The following is a 25,126-nucleotide window of genomic DNA, read 5'->3' on the forward strand; positions in this document are numbered from 1 at the left end:
CCAGCTCCTGGCCATCTGGACCCCCAAGTACCTGAAGCTGCTCTCCACCCTTTTTAGTGGGAGCCTACCAATCCCCCCCTCCTGGTCCCCTGGGTGTACAACGAACAGCTCGCTCTTCCCCAAGTTGAGCTTGTACCCTGAGAAATCCCCAAATTCCCGGAGAATCCTCATCACCTCCGGCATTCCCCCCACCGGGTCCGCCACATACAACAATAGGTCATCCGCATAGAGTGACACTCGGTGTTCCTCCCCACCTCGCATCAGCCCCCTCCAGTTCCTTGACTCCCTCAGTGCCATGGCCAGGGGTTCAATTTCCAGCGCAAAAAGCAGGGGGGACAAGGGACACCCCTGCCTCGTCCCTTGGTGTAACCGAAAATACTCCGACCTCCTTCTATTCGTGGCCACGCTCGCCATCAGGGCCTCATATAACAGACTCACCCACCTGACAAAACCCCTCCCCAAACCCGAACCTCTCTAACCCCTCCCACAAGTACCCCCTCTCAACCCTATCAAAGGCCTTCTCCGCGTCCAACGCCACCACTATCTCCGCCTCCCCTTCTACGGCCGGCATCATTATAACATTCAAGAGCCTCCGTATGTTAGTGTTCAGCTGCCTCCCCTTCACGAACCCCGTTTGATCCTCGTGGATAACCTGCGGCACACAGTCCTCTATCCTCATGGCTAAGATCTTCGCCAACAGCTTGGCGTCTGCATTTAAGAGTGAGATCAGCCTGTATGACCCACACTGCAGGGGGTCCTTGTCCCGCTTAAGGATCAAGGAAATCAGCGCCTGAGACATCGTCGGAGGCAGAGTCTCCCCCCTTCCCTTGCCTCGTTCAAGGTCCGGCCCAACAGGTCTGCATACATTTTGTAGAATTCGACCGGGAACACATCCGGTGCCTTCCCTGACTGCATGCTCCCTATCCCTTTGACCAGCTCCTCCAGCTCAACCGGCGCCCCCAGTCCCTCCACCTGTCCCCCCTCCACCCTCGGGAATCTCAACCGGTCCAAGAAGTGCCCCATCCCCCCCTCCTCCGCTGGGGGGGGTCGGACCGATAGAGTTCCTCATAAAGGCCCCTGAAGACCCCATTAATGTCTACCCCCCCTTCGCACCACATTCCCTCCCCTATCCTTAACTCCACCAATCTCCCTGGCTGCATCCCGCTTACGGAGCTGGTGCGCCAGCATTCTGCTCGCCTTCTCCCCATATTCATACACCGCTCCCTGTGCCTTCCGCCACTGAGCTTCCGCCTTTCTGGTGGTCAACAAGTCGAACTCAGCCTGGAGACTACGCCGCTCCCTCAGCAATCCCTCCTCCGGAGCCTCCGCATATCTCCTGTCCACCCTCACCATCTCCCCCACCAGTCTCTCCCTCTCTCTCTGCTCTCTCCTCTCCCTGTGGGCTCGAATGGAGATCAACTCTCCCCGAACCGCCGCCTTCAGCGCCTCCCAGACCGTCCCCACCCGGACCTCCCCATTGTCATTGGCCTCCAGGTACCTCTCAATACATCCTCGAACTCGCCCGCCCACCTCCTCGTCCGCCAGCAGCCCCACCTCCAAGCGCCAAAGCGGACGCTGGTCCCTCTCCTCCCCCAGCTCGAGGTCCACCCAGTGCGGGGCATGGTCAGAAATGGCTATCGCCGAATACTCAGCATCCTCCACTCTCGCAATCAGCGCCTTACTCATAACGAAAAAATCAATCTGGGTATAGGCCTTATGCACATGGGAGAAGTATGAAAATTCCCTGGCTCTCGGCCTCGCAAACTTCCATGGATCCACCCCTCCCATCTGGTCCATAAACCTCCTCAACACCTTAGCCACCGCTGGCCTCCTCCCCGTCCTGGATCTGGATTAATCCAGTGCCGGGTCCAGCACCGTGTTAAAATCCCCCCCCCCCCCCCCCCCGCCTCCAAATCTGGAATCCAGCCCAACATGCGCCGCATGAAACCCGCATCGTCCCAATTCGGGGCATATACATTGACCAGCACCACCCGCTCCCCCTGCAGCTTACCGCTTACCATCACATACCTCGCGCCGCTGTCTGCCACCACATTCGACACCTCAAACGGCACCCTCTTCCCCACCAGGATCGCCCCCCCCCCCCCCCCCCCCCCGATTTTTTTTTTGCATCCAACCCCGAATGAAACACCTGGCCTACCCATCCCTTCCTCAAGCTAACCTGATCTGCCACCTTCAGGTGCGTCTCCTGAAGCATGGCCACATCTGCCTTCAGCTCCTCAAATGTCAACTTATAACTAATACAGACCACATCTTCCATAAAAGTCACTTTGCCAGGAAAGATTGAATGGAGTGGATTACTGTGGTGAGGTCTTGGCCAGTTTCTACTACATGCAGATTTAAAACTTTTTGAATTGCTGAAATACCAAAAAGTGGCAGTATCAAATGTGTAACAGAAGCCATATTATAACTAAATTAATGGGTTACAGAAAATTACACTAAGTGAATGCGATGGTTTTATTTAGTGTTAACTAGTTGCAGTTTGGATATAATTTCCTTGAGTATCTTCCTAGCTTTTTATGTAGTATTGCTGAAAAAGGATGTCCATATAAGATGCTTAGCTATCTTTTGGAATTGGTCCTGTCTTGGATTTTTCTCATTCTATTAAAAGCAATCATCCTATTTGTTGCCAGTAGACTTGTGATATGTTAGAAATATTTGTTCTTTTCCAGAACACGGTTTGAAGAACTTTGTGCCTCATTTTTAAGCAAAGTGGAAACCCCTTTAAAAAACGTAATGGAACAAGCTAGTAAGTGATCTCATAAAAGTTGGTAACCGTGTAACGCTGTACTCAACCATATGATATTAATTGTTATAATAATAATCTTTGTTAGTATCACAAGTAGGCTTGCATTAACACTGCAATTAAGTCACTGAAAAGCCCCTAGCCTCCACATTCCAGTGCCAGTTCGCGTACACCGAGGGTGAACTCGGAATGTTCAAATTACCTAATAAGCACGTCTTTCTGGATTTGTGGGAGGAACCGGATCCGGCACCTGGAGGAAACCCATGCAGGCACTGGGAGAACATGCAGATTCTGCACAGACAGTGACCCAAGCCGGGTATCGAACCTGGGGCTCTGGTGTTGTGAAGCAACAGTGCTAGCCGCTATGCTGCCATGCCACCCATATATGAAGTGTGTTCTGTGCACGCACACATGTGGAGTTGGAATACAAACAGTGATTTGGTAGCACAGAACTTGAATATTGACCAAAGTCATTTTGTAAAAACTTTGTCTTGTAGTCAGGCCAATCGCGAGAATACCAATGTTGTGAGAAACAGTAACTTTAAATAGTATAAGAGGCATGGATTGCTTGGCACGTGGACAGGAGAATGCACCAATTAATTGTACTGGCAGTTGACTGCAAGCGTTGTTTCAAAATTTAAACCAGACAGCTTGATTCTGGTCAAGGTATTGCTGTGAAGAATATATGTATACTGAAAGTTGCATATATTGATTCGCAGTTCTTGACAACATGTACACATTGTGTCCGTTTCAGCTAAACAAAAAAAGTGTGATAGCCATTCGCTGATTCATTTCTCGGGGCAATATCTTGACCAATCAGTGCTAATTCAAGTAATGTATTCTGTCCTAATTTTTATAATAGAAATTACCCATGTGGACTTAGCCTGCCATTATTACACATGTCAGTGCTAGTTAAGCTCAAACGGCTTGCTTCAGCAGCTGCCGCATGATCAGTTCCCATCATCTTTCTGAAGTATCTCTTGCATAAGGGTTGCCCAACCGTTTCACCTGGGGCGCCACATGATAAAATGGTGTCTACTCAATGAGCAATTTGTGGAAAGATAAAGTTCAACACATTGCATGTGAATTTTAAAATTAGATGAGGGGAAATCAGTTGTGGAACCAAAAAAAGTAAGTTCAGTAACAGGATGAGGGTCCGTGTCTGTTTTATTCCATCTCGGGCTCTCAGTCACTTACCTTTGCTCACTGTGAGAATAATAGATTATCATAGAATTTACAGTGCAGAAGGAGGCCATTCAGCCCATCGAGTCTGCACCGGCTCTTGGAAAGAGCACCCTACCCAAGGTCAACACCCCCACCCTATCCCCATAACCCGGTAACCCCATCCAACACTAAGGGCAATTTTGGACACTAAGGGCAATTTAGCATGGTCAATCCACCTAACCACATCTTTGGACTGTGGGAGGAAACCGGAGCACCCGGAGGAAACCCACGCACACACGGGGAGGATGTGCAGACTCCGCACAGACAGTGACCCAAGCCGGAATCGAACCTGGGACCCTGGAGCTGTGAAGCAATTGTGCTATCCACAATGCTACCATGCTGCCCCTCGGGTGAGGGTGTGATGGTGTGTGTGGGTAACAAGTGAATGAAAACCCAATGAGTGACCCAGAAATATGGACACTGTTCCCACACATATGCTCTCACTCCCCTCGCATTCTATCCATCTCTCCCTCTAAATACTGTCTCTGCTCACTCTCTTCACACCTGATCCTGTCTCTGTCCAGCAGGAGGGTGCCATTTGAGCTCTCCTGTCATGACTTGTTCCTTTAATTTAATTTTGGAGATACTTGAAATCAAATATCAATACTCTGGGCCCCTTCTTCCCTGGCCCTCATTACTACAGAATATAGCTTTTACAAACTATAGAGCACAAAATATAGACCGTGCAAACTATAAGTAATAAAAGTTGTAAATACCTAGCTGGCTGCACTCACCCAATCAGCTTGACTCGAGGCACTTTTGAATCTTAGTGTCACATAGGGAACTCTGCTCCAAGCTAGCACTACGCTCTGTCTTGCTCCTTCTTGTGCTATTTTCTTTTTCCCAAGCTCTGCTGTCAAACCTTGTCCTTCTTTAGAATCCTTTCTATAGAAAGGAGGCAATTCGGTCCCTCAAGTGTGCACCAACCCTCCAAAAGAGCAATCTATCTGATCCCACTCCCTGTAACCCCATGCGATGATCATGACCAATCCACCTAACCTGCACATCTTAGACTGTGGGAGGAATCCCATCCAGACACTGGGAGAACGTGAAAACTTCAGTCACCCAAGGCTGGAATCGAACATGGGTCACTGCCACTGTATAAACTTTGTTTACAAAATCATCTCTTTTTTTTAAACATCGACTTGATTTAACTTCCCCATTGCTTGTGTTCTTTACTGAAGTTCAAGGATCTACTTTTGCAAACGATCTGTTTTTCTAATTAAAGCTATTTAAGCACAATTCCTAATAGTAGCTTCTCTCTAACCAGTGCATTCACCATTTTCCTTGATGGCCACTGCTGGTATGTTTTTCAAACGCGGCCCTCGGCCCCAGTGGAAGTGTACCTCGCAGGTCCAGCTGTCTCCAATCCCGGATGGTGCTCATGTGGATATTATTTTATACCTCCTGTAAATTTGTAAATTCACCTTGTAACTAGGTAAAAATATTAGCCTGTTGAATCTCAAATGTGTGAGTGTGTGCAGGTCTGTCTCTCACAGTGAGCATAACGTAAGCTCATGCTTAACAAAGTAGCACTACTCCAATTTGCTGATCTCCAGTCGGTGTGCTCTGCTAGAAAATAAAATTCTTTCTTTATGTTAATCCATAGTGTACAATATTTGTGTATTGTGAAAACTGTCCTTTTAGTGGTAACTGAATGTACTTTAATTTTAGAATTGCAATTTGAAGACATCTACGCTGTTGAAATTTTGGGTGGGGCAACAAGAATTCCAGCCGTGAAAGAACGAATTGCAAAATTCTTTCATAAAGATTTGAGTACAACTCTTAATGCAGATGAAGCTGTAGCACGAGGTTGTGCCTTGCAGGTAAATTACTGATTGGTGCTTGTTTATTTCTAAACTAATGAAAAGAGGAGTTTTTTTCTTTTTGTCCCTAAACATTTTAAGCTCTTCTTTAAATCATTTTCATTATTTCTGTATCACGTACACCTTCAGTCATGTTAATTGTCTTGAAAATGAAATAAAAATTGCTTATTGTCACAAGTAGGCTTCAAATAAAGCTACTGTTCCGGCACCTGTTCGGGGAGGCTGGTACGGGAATTGAACCGTTCTGCTGGCCTGCCTTAATCTAGTCTGCTTTCAAAGCCAGCGATTTAGCCGTGTGCTAAACCAGCTCCTAATGAAATGGAAATTGCTTATTGTCACAAGTAGGCTTCAAATGAAGTTACTGTGAAAAGCCCCTAGTCTCCACATTCCGGCACCTGTTCGGGGAGGATAGTACGGGAATTGAACCGTGCTACTGGCCTGCCTTGGTCTGCTTTCAAAGCCAGTGATTTAGCCCTGTGCTAAACAGGTTAGGAGGGGTTAATGGAAGAAATGGAATAATCCGCACAACATAAATGGTAAATAAAAGACTTGTCAAATCAAGACTTGTTTTGGAATGCATTTCTGAAAATTTTCAACTTAGGTGAACAGTTCAGAAAAACAGGAAATGCTTCAAATTATGAAGCATTTACATTCTGGGCTTAAATGCTCAGCTACAGTGTCCGTTCTGGCCATTATCTAATGCCACTGTTAGTTGTAACCCCGGCGGGGAACCACTGAGGTCGCACTGTGTAATTTCTTGCACTGAGGAACTCAGATGAGCAGAGTCCTAAGTGCAGAAAGAGATCTGGGCGCCATCTTCACCTATAAGGGTGTCCTCGGGGTGGGGAGGGGGGATCTCAATGCCAGGGTGGTGGCGCCCCGAAGTGCCAGTACGCCAAGTCCCCGTTTATGGGACCAGTACTAATTGACGTTTAGCTGGGATCTCATCAGGAGGCCACTCGACACAGCGGCAGCAAGGCTAAGTAGGTTCGTAAACTTACCTAACTGTGCAGGACTGGGTCCTGCCTATTATGGACAGGATCCAGATCGTGACATCTAGCGAGGTCTGGTTTGATCTTGCGAGGTGTAACAGCCTCTCCTGGGGTCTACTGGACGTAAATTGCTCCGATTCCGACAGGACGTGGCCGGTAGATTGTGCCCTAAATTTAGATCTACAGAATGTTTGTTGGCCCGGGAGGGTAGGAATGAACTCCTAAATTTTAATCACTATTAAGCATTGGAAGAAGGTGTCAGTAAGGGAATTGAACCTGTCTTTTGATTGTCAAATTTTGTTCAGTTATGCTCGATAGGAAAACAAATTCAACTTTCTACTTGCCAAGTTATATCTTGTTGTTTTCCTTTATAACTGTGTTAAGAGATAATGACTTGATCTCAAAACCTTTAGAATAATTACAGATTCTGGTCAGTTTAAATTGCATGTTTTGCAGTTGAAAATTGTTTTGCAAACTTCAAAGAACACCTTTTAATAAGATGGAACATATTTAACAAATTGTAATACGATGTTTATTTTTCTCTTCTCTCACCCAGTGTGCAATTCTTTCACCAGCATTTAAAGTACGTGAGTTTTCCATCACAGATATAGTTCCTTTTCCAATCACTTTGAAATGGAAATCTGCAACTGAAGGATTGGGGTAAGTAGTTCGCATAGAAAGTACCTGCATGATCTAGTTTATCTGTGCTCCGATGTTGTAAGCAATTGCACTCTGTTTCTTGTGGAGGGCAATATTTAAACGCAATACTGATGGCATTTGAGGAACTGTCATCAAGTTCATATGCAGTGTGAGAAGCTCTGATGGTATACTAGATCAGCGTCGTCGTCTCTCTCTCTCCCCCTTTGTGGTCAGATATAAAATCTCTTCTCTTCTCAATTAGTTTGTGCTAATGATATCAATATTTTAAGATTGCCAACTAACTTTCTTTCTCCATTATTAAAAATACTTTGAAGATGTTTTTTTTCAGTATAACGCTACCTTTTTTTTAAAAATAATTTTTATTGAATTTTTCAAAATACAAACATTTTAACCCCCCCTACATTTACATTTAAATTATAACAAAACAAAGTCGGACCCCCCTACTTAACAAGAAAAAGAAAAAAAAAAAAAATCCCCCCCCCCCCTACCCCGCGCGTCCCGTCTCCCCCCCCCCCCCCCCCCCCCCCCCCCCCCCCCCGCCGGCGAACCGACAGTCAGACCAACTTATCATTTCTAGCAGCGTCCTCGGCAGGCCTTGCCCGTGCCACCGCCGCTACCGTACTTCCTTCGTCGTTGTCCCCCCCCGCCCTCCCCTCCCGGGTTGCTGCTGTCATGGCCTCAGTTTCTATCTCTGATCCAGGAGGTCTAGGAAGGGTTGCCATCGCCTGGAAAACCCCTGCACCGACCCTCTCAGGGCGAATTTGATCCTTTCCAATTGGATGAAGTTTGCCATGTCGTTTAACCAGGTGTTAACACTCGGAGGCCTTTCGTCCCTCCACTGAATCAGGATCCTCCTCCGAGCCACCAAGGACGCAAAGGCTAATATTCCAGCCTCCCTCGCCTCCTGTACCCCCGGTTCCACCCCAACCCCGAAGATCGCAAGTCCCCATCCTGGCTTGACCCTGGACCCCACCACTCTCGACACCGTCCCTGCCACCCCCTTCCAGAACTCCTCCAGTGCCGGACATGCCCAAAACATATGTGCATGATTCGCAGGGCTTCCCGAACATCTAATACACCTGTCTTCACCCCCGAAAAACCGACTCATCCTTGTCCCCGTCATGTGGGCTCTATGCAGTACCTTAAATTGAATGAGACTTAGTCTCGCACATGACGACGACGAGTTAACCCTCTCCAGGGCGTCTGCCCATGTCCCGTCCTCTATCTGTTCCCCCAGCTCTAACTCCCACTTATCTTTCAGCTCCTCTACTGGTACCTCCTCCACCTCCTGCATAATCTTATAGATGTCCGAGATCTTCCCCTCCCCGACCCAGACCCCTGATAGCACCCTATCACTCACCCCCCTGTCGGGGAGCGCGGGGAACCCCGCTACCTGTCGTCTGGCAAATGCCTTCACTTGGAGGTACCTGAACGTGTTCCCCGGGGGGAGCCCAAATTTCTCCTCCAGCTCTCCCAGGCTCGCAAACCTCCCCTCTATAAACAAGTCCCTCAGTTGTCTAATACCCGCCCTCTGCCAGCTCTGGAATCCCCCTCCTGTGTTTCCCGGCGCAAATCTGTGGTTCCCTCTTAGTGGTGCCCCTATCAGACCTCCCACTTCCCCCCTGTGTCGCCTCCACTGCCCCCAGATCTTGAGGGTGGCCGCCACCACCGGGCTCGTGGTATACCTCGTGGGAGGGAGCGGCCATGGTGCCGTTACCAGTGCCCCTAAGCTTATGTTGCCGCAGGACGCCCTCTCCATGCGCTTCCAGGCTGCCCCCTCCCCTTCCATCATCCACTTTCGTACCATCGATGTATTTGCCGCCCAGTAATATCCTGAAAGGTTGGGTAACGCCAGCCCTCCACTATCCCTACTCCGCTCCAAAAAGACCCTTCTAACTCTCGGGGTGCCATGTGCCCACACATACCCCATGATACTACTCGTTACCTTCTTGAAAAAGGCCCTGGGGAGGAAGATGGGCAGACACTGGAACAAAAACAAGAACCTCGGGAGGACCGTCATTTTAACTGACTGCACCCTCCCTGCTAGCGACAGCGGCACCATGTCCCACCTCTTAAACTCCTCCTCCATCTGCTCCACCAGTCTGGAAAAGTTCAACTTGTGTAGGGTCCCCCAGTTCTTTGCCACCTGCACCCCCAAATACCTAAAACTTTTAACTGCTCTTTTGAAGGGGAGCCTCCCAATTCCCTCCCCTTGGTCTCCCGGGTGTATTACAAAGACCTCACTTTTCCCCAGATTTAATTTATATCCCGAAAAGTCCCCGAACTCCGCTAGTATCCCCATTACCTCCGGCATTCCCCCCTCCGGGTCTGCCACATACAACAACAAATCATCCGCATAGAGCGAGACCCGATGTTCCTCCCCTCCCCTTGTCAGTCCTCTCCACCCCCCTGAACCCCTCAGTGCCATCGCCAACGGCTCAATCGCTAATGCAAAGAGTAAGGGAGATAGGGGACATCCCTGCCTAGTACCCTCGATGGAGCCCAAAATATTCTGACCTCCTCCCGTTTGTTACCACACTTGCCATCGGAGCTGAATAGAGCAGTTTTACCCACTTGATAAATCCCTCCCCAAACCCAAACCTTTCCAACGTCTCCCACAAGTATTCCCACTCCACCCTGTCAAATGCCTTCTCCGCGTCCAGCGCTACCACTATCTCCGCCTCCCCTTCCACTGCTGGCATCATAATCACATTTAACAATCTCCGGACATTTGTGTTAAGTTGGCGTCCCTTCACGAACCCCGTCTGGTCTTCATGGACTACCCCTGGCACACAGTCCTCTATCCTGGTTGCCAGGACCTTTGCTAACAGCTTGGCATCTACATTTAAGAGGGAGATAGGCCTGTAGGACCCGCACTGGACCGGGTCCTTGTCCCGCTTCAAAATCAAGGAGATCAGGGCCTGCGACATTGTTGGAGGCAGAACCCCCCCCTCGCGCGCCTCATTGAAGGCCCGCACCAGCACTGGACCCACCAAGTCCACAAATTTCCTGTAAAACTCCACCGGGAACCCATTCGGCCCCGGCGCCTTCCCCGCCTGCATCTGGCCTATCCCTTTGATTAGCTCCTGCAGCTCTATCGGCGCCCCCAACCCTTCCACCAGCTCCTCCTGTACCTTTGGGAACCCCAATTTGTCGAGAAAGTTCTTCATTCCCCCTCTCCTCTTCGGCGGTTCAGACCTATACAATTCCCTATAGAAGTCCCTAAAGACCCTATTCACCTCTTGCCCCTTCTGCACTACATCCCCACCCCTCTCTCTCACTCCCCCAATCTCTCTGGCTGCATCTCGCTTACGAAGCTGGTGTGCCAGCATCCTGCTCGCCTTTTCCCCGTACTCATACGCCGCACCCTGCGCCCTTCTCCACTGCATTTCCGCCTTCCTAGTGGTCAGTAGGTCGAACCTGGCCTGCAAGCTACGCCGCTCCCTTAATAGCCCCTCCTCTGGCGCCGCCGCATATTTCCTATCTACTTCTAGGAGCTCCCCCACCAGCCTCTCCCTTTCCTGCCTCTCCTTCCTCTCTCTGTGTGCCCTTATGGAGATCAGCTCTCCTCTAATCACTGCTTTCAAGGCCTCCCAGACCGTCCCCACCTGCACCTCACCTGTGTCATTCGTACCCAGATAGTTCTCAATGCCCGTTCTCACCCTTCTGCACACCTCTTCGTCCGCCAACAGCCCTACATCCAGGCGCCACAACGGGCGTTGGTCCCGCGCCTCCCCCATGTCCACGTCCACCCAATGTGGTGCATGGTCCGATATCGCAATGGCCGAGTACTCCGTGTCCTGCACTCTCGGTATCAGCCCCCTGTTCAATACGAAAAAATCGATCCTAGAGTACACTCTGTGGACGTGGGAGAAAAAGAATACTCCCTCGCCCTAGGCCTACCAAATCTCCATGGGTCTACCCCTCCCATCTGCTCCATGAACCCCCTTAACACCTCTGCCGCTGCCGGCCTCCTATTCGTCCTGGAACTCGATCTATCCAGCCCAGGGTCTAACACCGTATTAAAGTCCCCTCCCATGATCAGGCCCCCTGCCTCCAGTCCCGGGATGAGGCCCAGCAGGCGCCTCATAAAACCCGCGTCGTCCCAGTTCGGGGCATACACATTTACCAGTACCACACTCTCTCCCTGCAGCCTACCCCTCACCATCACGTACCTGCCCTCCTTGTCTGCCACCACCTCTGCCGCCACAAACGACACTCTCTTTCCCACCAAAATCGCCACCCCCCCGGTTCTTGATATCCAAGCCTGAGTGGAACACCTGTCCCACCCACCCCCTTCTCAGGCGGACCTGATCTGCTACCCTCAAATGAGTCTCCTGCAGCATTGCTACATCAGCCTTCAGTCCCTTCAGGTGTGAGAAGACCCTTGATCTTTTGACCGGCCCATTCAGCCCCCTTACGTTCCACGTGATCAATCGGGTCGCAGAGCGACCCGTCCCTACTCCCTGTCGATTAGCCATGTCTTGTCCCTTGCTCGCCCCGGGTCATCCCTTCTTTTCTGACCCGCTTCCCATAGCGATGCCCCCCCCCCCCCCCCCCCCCCACCCCCCCCCGGCTCTCCCCTTCTCGTCCCTGGTCTTTCTCGCAGCAACCCGGTGTCCCCCCCCAGTCCCCCCCCCCCCCTCCCCCCCCCCCCCCCCCCCCCTGGCTAGGACCCCTCCTAGCCGCGATGTACCCCACATCGTACTCCCGAGAGTCAGCTGGTCTCCGCTGACCCGGCTGCTCCTGCCACATTCCGACTCCTCCCGGTTCACCCCATCTGCGCCCGTGAAGGATCCCCTTAAAACCCCCGAGAAAGACCCGCATAATCAACCCGCTCCCCCCCGTCCCGTCTCCCCAACTTAACGATATAAATACAAATACCCAATGGCCACTAAATACATGAATACTTAACTACCTACTTAAATAACAAAATAATTAACTAACTATCAACTAACAGTGTGCCCAACCATCACCCTCCATCAAACAGTATAAATAACCGCAGATAACCATAACCCGAAAAGAAAAAAAAGAACAAAAAACCCCCCCAAGCACCCAAAGAAAAAGGGGTAAGAGGGGTAAATAACTAAGGGAAATTGGAAACGGGAAAAAACACCCCATAAGAAGCCAACGACCCACAATAGAGATTTCAACAGTACAAATATACAGAAACACCCAACAACTCGAAACCTTCAAAATATTCAGAAAAGTCAACCGTTCGAGAAAAAACACCCCAAACACTCCACGAAACTGTTACCCAGTTCCGACCTGGCCTGAAAAAGAAAAGGGCCACTTGCACAATCAAGAGTCCCCCGGCGGCTACGACCGCCGGTGCTCCCAGGTTTTAGTTCGTGTCCAACTTTTCCTCTTGTACAAAGGTCCAGGCCTCCTCTGGGGACTCGAAATAATGATGTTGGTCCTTGTAGGTGACCCACAAGCGCGCCGGTTGCAACATTCCAAATTTGATCTTTTTCGCGTGTAGCACCGCCTTTGTCCGGTTGTACCGGGCCCGCCGCTTTGCCACCTCCGCACTCCAGTCCTGGTACACCCTTACCGTCGAGTTCTGCCACTTGCTGCTTTTCTCCCTTTTAGCCCACCTCAGGACTTTCTCTCGATCACTTAGCCGCTGGAACCGCACCAGCACCGCCCTCGGGGGCTCGTTTGCCCTAGGCCTCCTGGCCATGACCCGGTATGCCTCTTCCAATTCCAGGGGCGCCGGACCGGCCCCTTCCCCCATCAGGGAGCTCAACATCTCCGCCACATATCCCGGGAGATCCGACCCCTCCAGGCCTTCTTCCAGGCCCAGGATCCTCAAATTTTTCCTCCTCATCCGAGTGTCCAGCTCCTCGAAGCGGCTCTGCCACTTCATGTGGAGTGCCTCGTGCACCTCCACCTTTGCCCCGATGACTGTGGCCTCCTCCTCCCTCGCGGCCATCTCCTGCTGCAGATCTTTAATCGACGCCTCTTGGATCGCCTGGGCTCCCACCAACCTGGTGGCCGTCGCGTTCATGGACTCTAAGAGTTCCACTTTCATCTCCGTGAAAAAACGGAGGAGAGCGGCCTGCTGCTCCTCCGCCCATTTCTTCCACTCCTCCGGTGCACCGCCGGCCGCCATTTTGATTTTCTTCCCCCGCTTTTTTTGGGGAGCTGCTGCCGTTTTTCTTGCCGCTCCACTCCGGGTACCGACCATAAAATCGGTCTAGTTCTCCTCAGGGGACCTTCCCCCACCGGGATTCGTTTTTTCAGCGCCGTTGGGGCCCTCCAATTGGCCCAAAAACACCTTTGTTGCAGGAGCTTCCAAATGTGCGGCTTAGCTAGTCATAGCCGCAACCGGAACGTATAACGCTACCTTGACAGCGATATTTATACAACAATTACAATATTACAACCCCCCCCCCCCAAAACCAAACCCAAAAAACTGCCTAACATCAAATGGTGACCAGCTCCCTGAAGTAGGAAATGAACAGTTGCCACCTCGGGTACAACCCTTTCATCAATCCTCTCGAGATATACTTGACTTTTTCTGAATGTAAGTACTCCATCAGGTAACTTAACCATGCCGCACTGGGTGGAACCAAAGACTTTCAACCAAACAGAACATTCCTTCAAGCTATGAGCAAGGCGAAGGCAAGGGCCCTGTCTGGTAAATCTGAAACCCCAAAGGTAGCCACCAATGGGCAAAGTTCCAACTCGACCCCAAGAATTTCTGACTTGGTGCTGAAGAAGAGCCAAAACCTTATTAGCTTAGAACAAAACCAGAACATGTGCGTATGATGCACTGGACACCTGGAATACCACTCTCGCCTATCATCTACTTCTGAGAAGAATCCACTCATCCGTATCCTGGTCAAGATGAAACACCTTAAACTGAATCAGTCTGAGCCTAGTGCACAAGGAGGTGGAGGAGTTGACTGTGTAGAGCGTCACTCCACACACCCCCGCCACACAACTTCACCTCCCTTATCGGGGTTCCCTCCCATTCCATGAGTTCTTTATAAATTTCCAAGACCTTCCCCTCCTCCACTCCCGTTTGCAACACTACCTTTTCCTATATCCTCTGGGGCAGTAGGTATGGAAAGGTCGAGGCACAAAGTCCCTCACCTGCAGGTAGCTCAAATTCCTCTTCTAAACACTAAAAGCTGCTGTCAATAAAAAGATCCCCGAACCGCTCAATCCCGCTCGCTGCCACCTCCTGAGGTCGTCTGCATATAGCGAGACCCTGTGCTACCTCTCTTTCACTCCCCCACCACGTACAATCCCCTGCCAGTCCTTTGAAGCTCTCAGTGCAATCACCAATGGCTCTATGGCCAAGGCAAACAACAGTGAGGAGAGTGGACATCCCTGCCTCGCACGCTCTCCACCGGTGCCTGGTACAGCAACTGGACCCAGTCCACAAAACCCTGATCAAACACCCAAACTGCCCCAGGACCTCCCACAAATACTTCCATTCCACCTGATCACAGGCCTTCTCCGCATCCATGGCAACCACCACCTCCACCTCCCTGCCCTTGGGAGGGCATCATGATCACATTTAGCAGCCTTCTAATGTTCGCCGTTAAATGCCTCCCCTTCACAAACCCTGCCTGTTCCTCCCCGGCACATAATCCTCCATTCTCGAGGTAAAACTTGGCGTCTATATTTAGAAGGGAGATTGGCCTATATGACCCGCATTGTTCCAGGTCCTTATCCCGCTTCAGGATGAGAGAGATCGAGGCCTGTGACATCATAGGAGGGGGTACCCCTTGCTCCCTAGCCTCATTAAACACCCTTACCAGCTGGGGCCCAGCACTCCTGAAAACATATTATAAAACTCCACCGGGTACCCATCCGGTCCTGGGGCCTTGCCAGACTGTATCGCCTCCAGCCCTTCCACCACTTCAAACAGCCCAATTGGGGCACCTAGGCCCTCCACCATCTCTTCTTCCACCCTTGGAAACTCCAGTCCCTCCAGAAACCGTCTCATCCCCATCACCCCCGCTGGGTGCTCCGACTTGTATAACCTGCCTTAAAAGTCTCTTAAACACCCTGTTCACCCCCGCCGGGTCCAAAATCCTATCCCCCCCCCCCTCTCTGTCCTTCAATTTCCCAATCTCTCTCGCCGTCTCATCTTTCCTTAACTGGTGTGCTAGCCTTCTTCCCATATTCATACACCGCCCCTCTCGTCTTTCTCAACTGCCCCACCGCCTTCCCTGTGAATAGCAACCCAAACTCCATCTGCAGCTCCAGCTGCTCTTTCAACAACCCTGCTTCCGGGGCCTCCGAGTACCTCCTGTCCACGTTGAGAATCTTCCTCACTAATCTATCATTCTCCACCCGCTCCACCTTCTCCCTGTGTGCCCATTTGAGATAAATTCCCCTCTCATCACTGCCTTTCGCACCTCCCATAACGTAGCTGACGAGACCTCCCCCGTATCATTTATCTCCACATACCTCCGGATGGCCTCCCTTATCCGCACACACCTCCTCTGCTAATAGCCCACATCTAACCTCCAGTGCGGGTGCTGGCGCCCCACCTTAATCACCCATAAATCCACCCAATGTGGGGCATGATCCAACACTATTGCTGAGTAGTCAACGTCTACCACCCCCACCAACAATGTCCTATCCATAACAAAAAAGTCAATCCGGGGTTAACTCTGTACATGGGAAAAGAATGAGTACTCTTTTTCGCTCTCCGTCGCCAAAACCTCCACAATCTACACCCCCCCCCCCCCCCCCCCCCCCCCCACCCACCCATCTGTCCCATTAAACCCCTTTAGCTCCTTCGCAACCGACGACAGCCTTCCTGTCCTTGAACCCGACCTATCCAGCCTTGGATCCAAAGCCGTATCTAAGTCCTCCTCTCTCTCCCTCTCTCCTCCTCTCTCCTCCCTCCCCCTCCTCCTCCTCCTCCTCTCTCTCTCTCTCCTCTCTCTCTCTCTCTCTCTCTCGCTCTCTCTCTCTCTCTCCTCTCTCTCTCTCTCTCTCTCTCTCTCTCTCTCTCTCTCTCTCTCTCTCTCTCTCTCTCTCTCTCTCTCTCTCTCTCTCTCTCTCTCTCTCTCTCTCCTCCTCTCTCTCCCTCCCCCGCCTCCTCCTCTCTCTCCCTCCCCCGCCCCTCCTCCTCTCTCTCCCTCCCCCGCCTCCTCCTCTCTCTCCCTCCCCCTCCTCCTCCTCCTCCTCTTCATCCCTCCCCCCCCCCAATCACCACCGGCATCCCCTCCAGCTTCCCACTTTCCCACTTCAAAAGCCACCCGTGTATTAATCAAAATTGCCACCCCCCTTGTTTTGTAATCTGACCCCGAATGGGCTCAAACGGGCCCTACCCACCCCTTCCTCAGTAGTCTAGTCTGATCCACCAAACTTGGTGTGTCTCCTGTATCATTGCTACGTCTGCCGTTAAGTTTTTCAGATGTGCGAACACGCGGCTCTCTTGACTGGCCCATTCAACCCTCACACGTTCCAAGTGACCAGCCTGGTCGCCCCACCCCTGCCAATCAACCAGCCCTTCCTGGCCCAGCCTCCAGCCCGTGCCCCACACTCCCACTGTCATCAACCTTCACTGTGTCACCCTTCAGCAGTACCCCCCCACCCCCCTCCTGCCAGCAGACATCTATGCCCACCCCATAAAGAAATAATGATCCCAACCCCCATCCACACACTTACTACCTGCACACCCCCCACTGCGCTTCTGTGAGCTAGCCCGCTCAGCTAGCCGAGTAGCCTCCGCCCATGGCGCCTAGCATCCTAGCCCCCCCCCCCCAACCATCCTCCCAGTCAGTCCCCACCCAACATAAAGAAAAAAGCAACCCACCATCCCCCATCAAAAACTAACAAACCCAAAACAAAGTAATGGCCCCAAAACAGTACAAAAGTGGTTCATACAAACCAGAAGAAACCAAGATACAAGATAGAAACATCCCCTCCAGAGGTCAATGTCCTCATTCTCCAACCAGTCCATTGTCTCTAATAAATTCCATCACCTCCTCTGGCGACCCAAAGTAGAGTTCCCAGCCTTCATACATTACCCACAGAAGCGCTGGGTATAACATGCCGAAATTCACCACCTTAAAGAGGGTTGTCTTCACCTTTATTGAAGCTCTCCCTCCTTTTGGCCAGCTCTGCACCCAGGTCCTGTTAGACATGCAGCTCGCGGCCTTCCCAAGTGTAGCGCCTCGTCTGCCTGGCCCATCTCAAAATCCATTCCTTATCCTGGAACTGGTGCAGTCGCATCACCATTGCCCTTGGCGGCTCATTTCCTTGTGGCTTCCTCACATATGCCCGGTCCACCTCCAAGGCCCGAGCAAACACTCCTTCACCCAGCAGCTTCTCGTACATCCGTGCCCCGTATGCACCGGTGTCCACTCTCTCATTGCCCTCCGGCAGACCCACGATCCTCAAATACTGCCTGCGTGATCTATTCTCGAAGTCCTCCACCTTGTCCTACTGCCTCCTCTGTTGATCTCTCATCAACCCCCATCTCTGCAGCCATCGAGGCAAGCTGCCCCTCGTGCTCCACAACAGCATCCTCCACCTTGCCTGACACTGTGCCTCTAACCTCATTTCCATGCGAACAATCCCCACCCTGGCCAGGTCCTCCAAGTACTCCTTCCTCTGATGGGCAAACTTCTCGTGGAGGAAGTTCACTAGCTGATCCGTCAACCACTGAGCTGGCACGCTTGGGCCCTGGCCCTTCGCCATCTTCCCCTGTGTCGCAGCCAACAACCTTCGACCATTGTACACTCCTTTTTCGACCACTTCTGGTCCACATATCCATACTCCGGTGTGATAATTTTGTCTTCCACTCTCCTGCACCTTTTTCAAACACTCCGCTCCGCCATGAGTCACCTGAGGAAGGAGCTGCGCTTCGAAAGCTAGTGATTTGAAACAAACCTGTTGTACTTTAACCTGGTGTTGTAAGACTTCTTGATACACCCAGACAGATTAAGTAACCCTCCCAGTTGCAGGATCTTGTCTGTCTTGCCCAGTTCAAGATCCTTTCCCTGTCCTGGCACCGGTGTGCAGCTTCGCGATGGCCCTCTGTTCTTCCCCCACCTTGAGCTTTGGCCGGAGCGACCTGTGCATTCTGTCTACTTCTGACAGCTTGGGGAAGCTGTCTATTTCTGGTGGCATGGGAAAGCTATCTCTTTCCACCACGTTACCCAGTATTTGGGCCACGTAGGCCCACTATGCGGAGATTGTGGCGTTGTGACCGATTTTTCCTATCTTTGATCTTCTCCCTTGTGTCGCCACCAAATTTGCCATTTCCGTCTCTAATGTGGCAATTTGGTCATTCTGGATTGTTGAGGCCTTCTCTAGCTCCCTAATTGTTTTGTCCTGAGTCTCCAGCCGCCTTTTTCAGAGCCACCTGCAGGGCAATCCGCGCATCCGCCCCTGCCGCTTTGACTGTTGCCCTCATGTCTGTCATCTTGAGTTCCTGGAGTTCCTTTCGTCAGGGGTGGGGAGCACTATGTGCAGCCTCGCGATCCATCTTGTTCAGGTGTGGCCAGGGCCTTGCCACCTTGCGTGTTTGCCATCTCATTTTTTTTTTTTCTAGGCTTTTGTTGCCATTGCCGTCTTTTCGGCCCCTGGAATTGCTGCAGCTTGGCATTTCCTGATGGTGGTGGAGGAGGGTGAGGGTTTTTTCCCCAGTTTTAGAAGGCTACTTTGGAATTAAGTGCCTAGTTCCAGGTTTTTAGGAGGAGAGCCACCTTTTGTGCGTCCGCTCAGCACACCTCTGTCACCGGAAGTCAATTGCTTAGTTTAAATAAATTTTCCGAGGCAAGTCGCTCTGAAATCCAGTCTTCAGGCACCCTTTTGTGTAGAAGTGTTTCCTAACTTCACTTCTTAAAACACTAGAATCTGACCTGTGTATATCTCCGAGTCTGCAACCTGCAGAACACAGAGCCCTATGCGACACCAGTAACATCCTGTCGATGAGTACTCTCTATTTTCATTTCTTTTCATTTCATTCATTTTTGACTCCTGCTGTTCAGTTGATCTCTCTCTCTACCGGGTTTAACTAGGGAAAAGATTATCACTTGGAAATCTAAGTTGCAAGTTAGGGCTGGTTTTCATTGTTCATGACATGGAGTGGTTTATCATCTTGGCTATTGAGGTATTCTATAACATTGAGAATTCAATGGGCAGGATAAAAAAAAATCCCTTTATGTTGGGAATAGGTGGCTCCAATGACCACTTCCTGTGGGGTAAATTGTTCCTTTCTGCTTCAGTCTTACTCTTTCTGACGTGTTTAAAGAACTTTGGGTGTGGCCCTTCTGAATATTTGTTTTAATTTTTGTTTCTATCTTGTGTTTTAAGAAAAATGTTTTTTGTTAATCTGTCCCTATCGTCATATTGAGATTTATAAATTTGCATCTGCTACGTTTAGGCTTGTTAGTGGCACTCTTATGCAGAGTTGCCTGCTTATTAATGTATTAACAGTCCTACATCTGCTGGGATCCAAATTTTTACAATTAAACTCTCTCTGGACTGAATCTATTGCAAAAATACATGTTCTCCTTTAATTTCTCCAATGGTATACACAATTAATGCATTGAATTGTCTTTTATTCACTTCATAAATTGCTTTATTCCACGTAATTTAAACTCGTGGTACAGTCTGTCCAACTCTTGTTTGCATACCTTCAAATATAAAGAACATAGTCCATTTGTGGATGGGATATTTTGAAAGAAATAGGTTGGTAGGATACAAGTTGTCAATCTGTAGAATTAAGTTAGATGTTAGATCAATGATCTTCGGAATCAGCAGATGCAGTGAGTGGATTATTTGTGAAACCTAACTAGTTTCTGTGCTGAGAATGTACATTAATTTCTAGAAGCTTTTATCACCCAGTCACTGATCTCCTCATTCACTTTGATAGGCCAGAAGAATTTCCCTATTATCCCTATATCTACTGTTTTGGAGTGGTGAAAATCCATTTGAAACACCATGCTCAGGCTGGCTCAATGGACTAGCTAATCCTTTTCTGTTGTCCCATTCATGTGTTATCTTTCCCTTTCCTCCAAGGAAGATTGAGTAAAGTGGCTACACTGGAAATTTTGTGCAATGTAGATGTATGACTTCTTTGCATAAAAGCTTTCCTTGGACTAAATTACAAGAATTAGATGAAAGATATTTGCACACATCCCGCTGCCTGAATGTAGTTTGTTCCTTTTCTGAAACATGATATTAATAACAGAATGAGCAAGCTGTTTAAAAATGTAATAATAACAGCAAATAACATTTTGCAACAATGTATTAGAGAGCATTAAATTGTCATCTTGTTTGTAAGCTGTTTCTGAATTTTAAATTCTTTCAGTGAGTGTGAAGTTTTCAGCAAAAATCATCCAGCACCGTTCTCCAAAGTCATTACTTTCTACAAAAAAGAACCTTTTGACCTGGACGCATATTACAGTAATCCACGTGAAATTTCATATCCTGACGCCAGAATAGGTAGGAATTTTTCATTCAACCAAGAAAAACGTTTTTAAAAGCAGTTTTCATGCTTTTGTTAAATTAAGCACATCCAATCATGTGTCTGTAATGATAGCATCCTTATCAAGCTTAAATGCCAGTAAAATGACATGTTGTCTCTCATAATGATAAAAAGCATAATGGTATACAGCTGACAGACTGTGGTATGACCCTGCTCTCCCAGATTGGTGATCACAAAAATCTGAAAATTTCAACTTTTCTACAACCACATCACCCTTGTAAAATGTTGTACCTTGTTCTGTCGAGTGTCATAAAGTTTTTAATGATCATATGATAAAATTTGTACAATGGAATTGACCCTAATAGAATTTAATGTGAGTTGCTTGAGCATGATTAGATTTTTTTGAGCTACATTTTGACAATTGTTTCAACAATTTTTAAATAATATTTTAGCTTCAATCTTCACTCCCATGTGTCCCAATCATTAATTTGCTGTATATAAACAAATAAGTAGATTCGTGATTTTATTTGGTGCTTTTGGTTTCCTATTTGGAATTCTATGAAAATCTTTTAATTTGCTTGGGTGACCTGATAGCATCACTCCAGGCTGTGACTGCTCAGTAAAGAATGCTACGATCAGTGCACAGCGATAGAAGTGGAGTTCTCGCTAGAGACCGTTGAACCTACCTTGCCGTTGACCACAAAATCTGGCCCAAAATAAATTTAATAAGAACACAAAAGAAACCCACTTTATATGTTTTCAGTGTTTTGTTTTCTGTGCACTAAAATCCTTACCTAAAGATGAATATTCAATATAAATAGGTAAACTGGGAACAAATATACTTTCAGGCTATTACCCGAAAAATTATGTTTACTACTATTGAACTCTGATCCAAATTAATATTTGTCTTCATGAATAGTGGCTACAAACAAGAGCAGGAGTAGGCCATTCAGCCCCTTGAGCATTCACCATTATTTAATAAGATCATGGCATTTGTGACAGTAATCTCAATCTGCACGCTACCTAATATGATGATCTATCACCCCCTTGCCTACCAGGAATCTATCCAGCTCTGCCTTAAAATTTTTAAAAGACTGCTTCCATCACCTTTCCAGGAAATGCCAAAGAATAATGACTCTGGGTAAAAAAAAAAATTGCTAGTCTGTTGTAAATGGGCAGTCCCTTATTTTTAATCAGTGACTCCTAGTTCTAGATTCTCCCACAAGGAGGGTATATCCTCTTCATATCCACCCTGTCAAGAGCCTTCTGGATCTTGTCACTATTTAAAGTACATTTTTGCAAGCGTGTTTCTGTCAATAAAAGGATTCTGCGTGATGCTGGCTGTACATATTTCCACAAGTTTATTTTGGAAATTAAATGATCCCCAACCAATAGATCAGGTCTAAGTTCTGCAGTTGTGAATGGCAGTGGACAATGAAACAACTAACAGGAGGAGGGAGCTTCACAAATTTACCCATCCTTAATGATTGGGGTCCCAGCACATCAGTGCAAAAGATGAGGCTGAAGCATTTGCAACCATCTTCAGCCAATTCGATTCACTCCACTCTATCGAGAAGCAATTGAAAGCACTGGATAATTCAACGCCTGCGGGCTCTGACAACATTCCAGCGATTGTACTGAAGACTTTTGGTCCAAAACTAGTGCACCCCAGCCAAACTGTTCCAGGACATTGACAACACTGGCATCTACCCTGGAATGTGGAACATTGCCCAGGCGTGATCCAGCTTACCTGAACAGGCGCCAGAATGTGGCGACTAGGGGCTTTTCACAGTAACTTCATACTTGTGACAATAAAAGGTGATTATTATTATTATTACACACAAAGCAGGACAAATAAAACCCAGCAATTACTACCCCATCAGTCTACTCACGATCATCAGCAAAGTGAATGAAGGTGTTGTCAGCAGTACTATCAAGCAGCACTTAACTCAGCAATAACCTCCCCACTGCTCAGTGTGGGTTCAACTTGGGCTGCTCAGCTCACAGCTTTGATTCAAACATGGACAAAAGAGCCAAGTTCCAGGCATGAAGTGAGAGTGACTGTCCTCGACATGAAGGCTGCATTTTACTTCGACATCAAGGAACCAGAGCAAAACTGAAGTCTGAAAATCAGGGGGGGAATCTCTCCACTGGTTGGGGGTCAAACCTAGCAGAAAGGAAGTGGCTTGTGGTTGTTGGAGACCATTCATCTCCACGTGGCTGCAGGTGTTTCTCAATGTAGTGCCTTTGGCATAACTACCATCAGTTGCTTCATCAATGACCATCCCTCCATCATAAGATCAGAAGTGGGGATGTTAAGGGCAGCACGGTGGCGCAGTGGATAACAGTGCTGCCTCATGGCGCCGAGGTCCCAGGTTCGATCCTAGCTCTCGGTCACTGTCCGTGTAGAGTTTGCACATTCTCCCCATGTTTGCGTGGGTTTCGCCGCACAACCCAAAATATGTGCAGGCGAGGTGGATTGGCCATGCTAAATTGCCCCTTAATTGGAAAATGAAATACTTACCTGGCAGGGGTGAAACCATGATCAAGAAGGTGGTTCGCCCAGGACGAGACTAGCCCGCTGCACTTCGGGTGTGCTGACGCCTGCGATGTCCCCAAATGCGGGATACTCAACTACAAAATTTGTGGTAGTGGCGGACTGCATTCGCGCTCAAAGGAAAAAAATAAATAAATTGGAAAAATTAATTGGGTACTCTAAATTTGTTTTTTTTGTTTTTTTAAAAAGTGGGGATGTTCACTGCACAATGGTCAGCACCATTCACATACTGGAACAGTCCCATGTCCTTTTGCAGCAAGACAAAACATTCCAGTTTGTGCTGATAAGTCGTAAGTAACGTTTGCACCACACAAGAATCGAGCAGTGACCATCTCCCCATGACCATCATTGAATCCCCCATTATCAACATATATTGACCAGAAACTGAACTGGACCAGCCATACAAATAGTGTGGCGACAGTAGCGGGTCAAAGGCTGGGAGTTTTGTGCTGAGTAACTATATTTCCTGACTCCTCAAAGCCTGACTGTCCAACATCAAGTCAGGAGTGTGAAGCATATTTTATCCTTTTGAGTGCGGCTTTAACAACACTTGAACTTGATGCCATACAGAGCAAAGCAGCTCACTTAATTGGCATCCCAATGACCACCTTGAACATTCATTCCCTCCTCCATTGCACCGTGTATGCATCATCTGCAAGATGCACTGCAGCATCTCGCTAAGGCTCCTTCAATAACCCATTCCAAACCCAGAGCCTCTGCCACTTGGCAGCCAATACATGGGAACACCACCATCTACAAGTTCCCTTCAAAGACTCACACCATCCTGATTTGGAACTATGTTACGGTTCCTTTTACTATTGGTCAAAATCCAGGGCTCCTTTCCTAACAGCATTCTTCTTTTACCTTCAACATGTGGGCAGCAGCGGTTCAAGAAGGCAATTGACCACCACCTGGAGGGCAATCAGAATGGCAGTAAATGCTATAATAGCCAGTGATGTCTGCATCCCATAAACAAATTTTAAAAGCTCAAACTTGAATGGCAAAAACAAGAAATATTAGTGCTTCTGCAACAAATGCGAGCCACGCAAAATCATGTTGCACTATTTTTCCATCAATGAAGAAATTATATTTTAGATGCAGTCTTGAGTATTTTAAGGGAAATTACTTTTTCTTTTTTCCACCATCTTTTCTGAAGTAATTTGACTTCTCAGTGGGTCCTTTTCCACAACTCCTGAGTACCCTGTAATATCGTGACCATTTTTCACATGTAGTCCTAGGCAGTAAATGCCAGTGGGCTGTTTGACCTCAAAAGAATCATAGTTCAATCCAAACCTGAACTTAATTCCCCTCTCCCAAATATTTTTTCGTCTTTGCCTGAACATGGACTGTAGTTAACCTTGGACATCCCCCATCTCATTTGCCACCTTGGCTGAGATTGTTATTCAGCACAGACTAGACATTGAACCTAGAACTACCCTGATTTATAAGCCTTGGGTACTGTTACATAAATTCTAGATTGGATTTCTACTATTATTAGTCCTCTCCCTTTAAATGAAGCGTCTTTCAAATAACATGGAAGAGCAATACTTATGGAACGTAATAAATAAACCTCATTCAAATATTTAAACATTGCGAAAAGATGGTTTTGCACCATTTTCGTGTAACTGTTGGAGGCCGTTTCATTTTATATGGTTATTTTTGTTATGTAGCCACTTGTAGCTTTTCCAA

The 25,126-nt window shown here is 48.5% G+C and overlaps 1 protein-coding gene and 1 non-coding gene across 4 annotated transcripts in view; both read left to right on the forward strand.

Moving 5' to 3' along the window:
- hspa4l (heat shock protein 4 like) overlaps window positions 1-25,126 on the forward strand; it is a 106,049-nt gene that overhangs the window by 43,963 nt on the left and 36,960 nt on the right. For all 3 annotated transcript variants that reach the window (XM_038792408.1, XM_038792409.1, XM_038792410.1), the window contains 4 exons: window positions 2,691-2,767; window positions 5,663-5,814; window positions 7,363-7,466; window positions 20,764-20,897. In XM_038792408.1, the coding sequence (XP_038648336.1) occupies window positions 2,691-2,767; window positions 5,663-5,814; window positions 7,363-7,466; window positions 20,764-20,897 (467 nt within the window). The remainder of the gene's footprint in view (window positions 1-2,690; window positions 2,768-5,662; window positions 5,815-7,362; window positions 7,467-20,763; window positions 20,898-25,126) is intronic.
- Window positions 23,397-23,555, forward strand: LOC119963966. The gene has a single exon (XR_005460223.1). It is a non-coding gene; the product is annotated as a U1 spliceosomal RNA (small nuclear RNA).

Source organism: Scyliorhinus canicula, chromosome 3, assembly GCF_902713615.1.
Source record: "Scyliorhinus canicula chromosome 3, sScyCan1.1, whole genome shotgun sequence".
Lineage (NCBI taxonomy): Eukaryota > Metazoa > Chordata > Chondrichthyes > Carcharhiniformes > Scyliorhinidae > Scyliorhinus > Scyliorhinus canicula.